This window comes from Rhinichthys klamathensis, unplaced genomic scaffold (assembly GCF_029890125.1).
Source record: "Rhinichthys klamathensis goyatoka isolate OS25496 unplaced genomic scaffold, OSU_Roscu_1.1 h1tg000028l_1, whole genome shotgun sequence".
Lineage (NCBI taxonomy): Eukaryota > Metazoa > Chordata > Actinopteri > Cypriniformes > Leuciscidae > Rhinichthys > Rhinichthys klamathensis.
Window position 1 is genome coordinate 130758 of NW_026606578.1, and position 7657 is coordinate 138414.

Here is a 7657-nt window from a genome sequence, read left to right on the forward strand (position 1 = left end):
GTCAATATGAATTGGCCAATCTAATCAAAACCTGTAGCTGCCAATCAAAAAAAGACAAAGTAAAATCTAACAATGACAGTCCTATAATAACTTAAAATGCCGTTTAGATTGGAAGTAAACTAGGTGGAGAGACAGCCAATAAACAGCCTTTATCAAACGTGTGATACAAATATAGAGATTACACAATATAACCACTCACAGATTAGTAGAGCCGTGGGGTCAATTACACAACTTTGAGTTGTTAGTCACAGTGAAACATTATTTCTATACATATTACGTATTTAGTTAACCGGGGCTAAGGCGCTTTTGTGAACTGTCTACGATGTCTATAAACAACACCCTTCTTGGGTTTTGAGCCTTCGATCTTTCAGTTACCCGAATTGGCAAGAATTTAAACCACTAGATACATTGCTCGTCTGAGTGGCATGTCTCCTCACCTCCTCGCACTCCTCTCTGGTGGCGTCTCTGGTCTCCAGCATCTCGCAGAACTGCTCCAGGGTCACGGACTCCTCTCCGCGGCTCAGACGCTCCTCCAGCCAGCGCACCAGAGCGCTCTCGTTGCGAGCCAGTACCGACTCCGAAATGGCGACCCATGAGTCGCTCATACGGGCCGCTGCCTCTCGCAGCTTCACCTGTTCCAGTAGAGCTTCAGGGGTGGGAAGTCCGTAGATCGGTGCCGGAGGGTTCGCCGCACTTCTTACGCTTTTCCCCTGGCCGGAGCCTGCCGCCGCCGCCGCCGCCGCTGCTGCTGCTGCTCCTCCTCCTCCACCACCACCACCACCATTACCACCACCACCACCTTCGTTGCCGGCCCTGGTGCCTGTGGCCGCAGAGGCCGGGCTGCCCTCGGCGAACACGGGACTCTCCGTTTCTACGTCCTCCTCATCGCCGCTCCCCGCGCCACAGCCGCTCTCCGCGTTCCCCATGCTGTTCTTCTGCGGCCTCGGGCTCTCTTCCGATCGCCTTCAGCCCAGTATTCAGGCTTAGTTTTAGTGTCAGGCTTGTGCTTTTCCAGTCAGTGCGTTCCTCCGCTGTCACTACCGCATTGACGGGCTCCGCCAGCTGACGTCATGTTTGTCAGCAAAAAACTTTGGTCCCTTCCGTGAGCTCAGCGACGCCCGCTGCGTTGGAAACACGCCCCCTAGCGTATCACCGCCAGTATTTGATTTATTTCATTTTTTAATGTTGGGCCAAATAACTAGTCACTTTCGAAGCTGTTTAGTTACTTGTTAAGTTTAGTTATTTGTTGGCTATCTGGAAAGGTCATTCTTTATTTAAAAAAAATCCGAAACCAATTTAAAGGAAGAAAGGTCATTCTTTATTTTAAAAATGTTCAACAAAGGAACATTTGATATAGGCCTACCTGTGAACTGCGAATCTGTGAAAAATGAACTAATATATAATAAATTTGTATTTGTTTTATAATTGTAATTAAGCAAGATTCATTTTAAAGGATTTAGAATAGATTTGTTTTTTATGCCTACTTTTTTTGGGGTGGGGGAAATACCATATAGCCTTTTTTAATTTATATATTTTACATTTTATTACTAACTGTATATACAGAACCTGTCAAAAGTTTGGAAACGACATTTTTTTTTAAATGTTTTTGAATTAAGTCTCTTATGCTCACCCAGGCTGCATTTATTTAACCTAATCATACATACAATTAAAAAAAGTAATACTGTGAAATATTATTTACATTTAGAATAATTGTTTTCTATTTTAATATATTTAAAAATGTAATTTATTCCTGTGATGTTAATGTTGAATTTTCAGCATCATTGCTCCAGTCTTCAGTGTCACGTGATCCTTCAGAAATCATTCTAATATGATGATTTGCTGCTCAAGAAACATTTATTTTATTATTATCATCAATGTAGAAAACAGTTTTGCTGCTTAACAATTTTGTGGAAACAATACCATTCAAACATTTGTGGTAAGATTTAAAAATAGAAAATAAAGAGAGAGAGAGAGAGAGAGAGAGAGAGAGAGAGAGAGAGAGAGAGAGAGAGAGAGAGAGAGAGAGAGAGAGAGAGAGAGAGAGAGAGAGAGAGAGAGAGAGAGAGAGAGAGAGAGAGATGCAGCATCAATGATGCATTAAGTTGATCAAAAGTGACAGTGAAGACATTTATAATGTTACAAAAAATAGATTTAAGATTAATTTAATTAACTAATTAATTCAATAAATAAATTTGATAAATGCAAATAAATGCTGTTAATTGAACTTTTTTATTTATCAAAGAATCCTGAATTTTTTTTACCATTTCTACAAAAATGTAAAGCAGCACAACTGTTTTCAACATTGATAATAATAATAAATGTTTCTTGAGCAACAAATCAGCATATTAGAATGATTTCTAAAGGATCATGTGACACTGAAGACTAATGATGCTGAAAATTCAGCTTTGTCATCACAGGAATAAATTACATTTTAAAATATATTCAAATAGAAAACAGTTTATTTATTTATATTATTAATAAATATTACTGTTTTTACTGTATTTTTTGTTTAATAAATGTAGCCTTTGGTGAGCATAAGAGACTTCAAAAACAAACTTTTGACAGGTTATGCAAACCTTGTGGAAACCTTTAAAACATGTACTAATCACTGTACAAATCTATATGTTACTTTTCTGGCAAATGTTGTTAATAATAATGTGACAGAGTATTTATTTCAAACACTTCAATCGGCAAATAAAAGTGCATTTTAATTGTAATTTTGACCAAATTTCATGTAGCCTATTTAAAAAAAAAATCATTTACTAATAGAATACCCAAATATATAGATTTATAAGAGTAACCAGGCCGTACTTTGGCAGTTTTTTCTTTCAATTTAAAAAACCACCAAGAGCCAAAATATTTAAATCATATTTATTTGAATTCTGCCTACTTTATTTTGAAATTTGTCACAGTGTACTTTTTTAATTCACCCTGGCGTTTATTTCTCTCTTATCTTTCTTTTGGTTGCTGTCAATAGTGTCGATTGATGTTGTTGTTCACTGAATAAAAACACATTTAAGCTCTATTTAAAAAAGATTATTTTTTATAGATTTTGCGCATGCGCATTTCCACACCCGGAAACATGTTGACATGATGGATATTGTTGAATCCGATGAGATACTGAGATACTCGGTACGGAATGCAATTGCTTCTTATTTTAAATACTGACTGCCTGACAGTTTGTCTGTACAATGCTGAAGTATTTAGTAGCTCTTATTTCAATGGTCCTGGCCGTGTGGACTGTGCCCGAGTGGCTCACATTCCCGATCTATGGCAATGTTGTGAATGTACTAGAGTCGTGGCTGCGGCAGCAGGTCAGTGATGTGTCAGCATCTCCACCTGGACGCATGCTGACCGAAGATGAGCTGTCTTTATACAACGGAGGAGACAACAGTAAAGGATTGTACCTGGCGATCTTAGGACAGGTGTTTGACGTTGAAAAGGGGAGGAAACATTACGGCCCTGGTGGCGGTTACCATTTCTTTACGGGTTAGTTCATGCATTTTAACAAGAAAGATGTTTGAGTGATGCTACCGCATAGAGATTCTTTAAAAATGTGTGTTTGTGCAGGAAAAGACGCGTCTAGGGCGTTTATTACAGGGGATTTCACAGAGTCTGGCTTGTCTAGCGATGTCTCGGATTTCTCGGACTCCCAGATTGTGGCTCTTTATGACTGGCTGTCATTTTATCAGAGGGACTACACTCCAGTAGGTGGGTACCACACGATGATGTCACTCATAATTAGGGTTGGGTATCGGTTGGGTTTTATCCGATTCCAGTACCTACTCGGTATTTTTTAAACGGTTCCGGTGCTTAAACGGTTCTTGAATCGGTACTTAAGAAAATGAAACCGTACACACTTTATAAAAAAATAATACCCTTTAATTTACAGGGCCAAACTGGACACAATATTAACTTAAATCTTTAAACAATATAAATACAAGTAACATATGGTAATAATAAAACCAATAAAAAATAAAAAATCATATTTACATAATATCAAATGAAACAATATTGTATCAAACAATGTAATAATACTGGAGATTAATAGAGATTACTAGCAGGCAGAGCTGCCAACTCTCACGCATTGACCATAAGACTCACGCAAATGACCCTTTTCACACAGAAAAATCGCGGACAAAGAGGACACTGACACCGACAGACAATACAGAAAAGGTTACTTTTGATATGGAACAAATCCACAGCTGTCAGATTCTGTCAATATTTTTACGAGATTCACACAATAAATAACGTTTTGGCTCTTTGAAATGTGACAGATCGCTGTAGCGCGTCAGTTCAAACGGCACGTGATACAGCAGCCTACAAATACAAATCCACTGCTTCTGAGCACTGAGCACACTAACACTTTCTATTCTATTCTATTCTCTCTCTCTCTCTCTCTCTATAAAAAGTATTTATATAGAGAGAGAGAGAGAGAGAATAGAATAGAATAGAAAGTGTTAGTATTAATTGATCAAGTGTTGATTTTATGCCAGTATATCACGAAACGCTCAGCATGAAACTTTGCGCGTAAAGTTTATTATCTGAGTCCATCTTCTTGCCTGTAGCCTATATAGTAGCTACAGCCTACATCCCCAATAAGGTGCAAGATTGGTCTTTCATATCACTGTATGTGTTAAGCGTTTTGTCCCAACGGAAAGGGAATCCTTGAGTATGAGGTATTGAGGGAAACCGATTAATCCTGTTCATGGTAGAGAAAGCTGATGACATGTAGAATACACAGGGAAAGTAACAATGAAGTTATTGAATGAAACAAACACAGCTTTTGTGTGTTTATCATCTTTTCCGCATATACTGTCACAGATAATCATTTCCATTTTATGAATGAATGTCTTCGTCAACAACAAGCGCTTTTGCACCCCCTGCTGGTGAGGTCGACTAACAGCAGATGGAGATTATGCTCGGCAATCTTCTGCTTTTCCTGCAGTTCCTGGACGTCAATGTTAAATTTACTGTCGAATTTGAACCACTGAATTTGTGGAAGCGAATTTGCAAAGCGAAATAAAATGGACCGAAAATTGCCTGTTGAATATTATTGGTTGTATTTTTAAACAGTTTGAATATTTTGGAAATGAAATATGAATGGTGAATATGGATTATTTAATTTGTAATAATGAAAATGTGTTTGAAATGTTTTTAATTGAAATATTCACAGCTTAAATATTCAACCATGCTAAATTTCAGCCCATAAAAATGCAAGCCCTAAAAATACAATGCATAAAAATGCAAGCATGGTTAATGCAATGCCTATTTTTTTCAAGTAGTGCAATTCAACAGGCTTTTTATTTCAAAAACAGTTGACATTATTTTACTTCCATACAAAATGTTACATTGATAAACATATTTCATAGAAAATACTTTTATTTTCAAGAAAAATGTTGATATATATTTGAATTATTTAAAGAACTGATAATTCAATTACTTGTAAGACTTCTATGGTGTAATACTTGTAAGATCTTAGATATTTTTATATAATGCACTCCACATTCATTGCTAAGTTGTTGCAATAATTCACCCACAAATGAAAATTGTCATGAGTATGACAGATTTTAGGGTGAACGGTCCCTTTAAGGCAGGGGTAGGCAAGTTCGGTCCTAGAGAGCCGCTGTCCTGCAGAATTTAGTTCCAACCCTAATCAAACACACCTGAACAAGCTAATCAATGTCTTGAGGATTACTAGGGCTATAGGCAGGAGAGGTTTTTTTCAGTGTTGGAGCCAAACTCTGTAGGACAGCGGCTCTCTAGGACCGAACTTGCCTACCCCTGCTTTAAGGTCTCTGTCTGTATGACCCCTGTGCTGCAGGTAAACTGATAGGCCAATTCTACACAGAAACCGGGCAGCCCACTGACGCTTTGCTACGTGTTGAAGCTTTCTTGTCAGAGGGGTTGAAGAAAAAGGCCCAGGCTCAGAGTGAGATGCAGCTGTACCCAGCCTGTAACTCGGAGTGGAGCGAAGCCAGCGGGGGACGGGTATGGTGCTCCACAATGAGGTACTTTGATTTTTTTTATTTCGGACAACATTCGATACATTTTCTGGAAAAATGTAACACAGGTTTTCCTTTGTAGCGGTGGCATTCACAGAGACTGGGTTGGAGTACCCAGAATGCTTTTCTCCCCTGGGTCTGGTCATTCCCGATGTGTGTGTATCCAACCGTCCGATCCTGTTCACTCAGAGAACCGAAACCTCAGAGAGTACAAGGCCTGTCCTCCTCAAGCAGAATCCTGCCAAATCACTAAAGACTGAGCTACAAATCCTCACCACACTACAAGTGTCAGTGAATTTGATTTGGATTTCAAGGACTCTCAAGATTTTCATTTAGTTGTCTTCATGTTTTTATGATTGGTTTATTATAGCAGGCACATTGCAAGAGACCAATGCTGCTAGTTCTGTTTCCAATTATATAGTTTCTCTTCTTAGTTTTTACCTCTAATTCCATTGCAATTTGTGACAAGAGTATATTATTTATGCCATAGAATCAAGACTGTTAAATAAAAGACAATTTTATAGATTTGTTTTTTCAATTGTCCTTTATGTAAAGTTGTCCTCCCTTTCTTGAAAAGGATACTAGAGGCGGCGACAGGCTAAATATCTGAGCATACAGATACCATACAATATGCAGAAAAGATTAAACAGAGGCCAATTGTAGGTTTGTCACATAGACAAAAAAAGCACAACCTGCATTAAGTACAAAACAGTTGTAGTGGTCAAAAATATTATACATTTATCTGTACAGTTTAACAATACCAATAACAGACTGTGGACTTGGCCCTTTCCCTGCCCTCCCCCCACAAACAAACCAATCTCATTTGAAATGTGATCAGAAATGTAAAAAAAAAAAAAAAACTTTGATAAAGTGCACCTGTTAAGCATGGACATGAAAAAGCATTTAAAATATGATAGGAAACAATGTGACGCATTACGCCACCAAGAAGACTTTTGAAAAGGTTAACTGGAATGTATCGTTTGGTGATCAGAAATGAATAAAGTGTAATTTATGATGACAATAATAACAGGCTACAAATGTCATGCATATGCATAGTGAGCATATCAGAATTCTGCGCATGTATTTCTGCACCTGTCTGACTTAATAGAATCACAAGTAACGATTTGAATTCCACTTCAAGAACACTTACACATCTGAAATGTTCCTCAAATTTTAGTATGACGTTAAATCTAATGGATCAGTTAAAATAAAGTCCACTGAATATGCAGATTAATACATGATTGAGTGATCATTTTACTAATAACATAAACCCAGCAAGGTATATTTCTCCATCTCTCTCTTAGTGTTTTGATTTGAACTCCAGAGAAATGTCCTTGCCTGGATCTCTCCAGAGGTTAAAATGTGTTCAAAACCTAAATCTAACACCTCGCAGACCCCGCGCAGTATGATTAAGGCTTCACACTACTTACCTTTTATAGATTCTTTCATATCAAGCAACATTCAATACCAAACAAACTTCCTTGAAATATTGATCGACCAATCTGTAGAAAGTCAATTCGACTGCTGACAGCACAATTGCAGGTGGGAATCATACTAGTCTTGTCATTCTAATGGGAAATTAAGAAATATTTAAATCATATTTGTCCATATAGCACATTAGCCCTGTATAAAACCCCTATGGTTCATTTTCT

At 37.8% G+C, this 7657-nt stretch overlaps 2 protein-coding genes across 5 annotated transcripts in view; one reads left to right on the forward strand and one right to left on the reverse strand.

The window, feature by feature from the left end:
• Positions 1-1072, reverse strand: part of zzef1 (zinc finger, ZZ-type with EF hand domain 1) — a 55310-nt gene extending 54238 nt beyond the window's left edge. For all 3 annotated transcript variants that reach the window (XM_056244583.1, XM_056244582.1, XM_056244581.1), the window contains exon 1: positions 438-1072. In XM_056244583.1, the coding sequence (XP_056100558.1) occupies positions 438-926 (489 nt within the window). In that variant the 5' untranslated portion in view covers positions 927-1072. The remainder of the gene's footprint in view (positions 1-437) is intronic.
• A 2055-nt stretch (positions 1073-3127) lies between these two features.
• On the forward strand, positions 3128-6528 carry LOC130079364 (neuferricin). 2 transcript variants are annotated; one of them, XM_056244607.1, is made up of 4 exons: positions 3128-3489; positions 3571-3711; positions 5825-6011; positions 6088-6528. In XM_056244607.1, the coding sequence occupies exons 1-4, from the start codon at positions 3192-3194 to the stop codon at positions 6263-6265; spliced, it is 804 nt and encodes a 267-aa protein (XP_056100582.1). In that variant the 5' UTR covers positions 3128-3191; the 3' UTR covers positions 6266-6528. The 2 variants fall into 2 exon arrangements, with proteins under 2 accessions (XP_056100582.1, XP_056100591.1); XM_056244616.1 differs by lacking the exon at positions 3571-3711.
• The last annotated feature ends 1129 nt before the right edge of the window (positions 6529-7657 follow it).

Bases quoted from the DNA above. Each gene is read 5' to 3' on its own strand.
- LOC130079364 (XM_056244607.1), top strand. From the start codon at position 3,192: ATGCTGAAGTATTTAGTAGCTCTTATTTCAATGGTCCTGGCCGTGTGG. The intron at 3,490-3,570 runs GTTAGTTCATGC...GTGTTTGTGCAG, and splicing joins CGGTTACCATTTCTTTACGG to GAAAAGACGCGTCTAGGGCG. The intron at 6,012-6,087 runs GTACTTTGATTT...TTTCCTTTGTAG, and splicing joins GTATGGTGCTCCACAATGAG to CGGTGGCATTCACAGAGACT.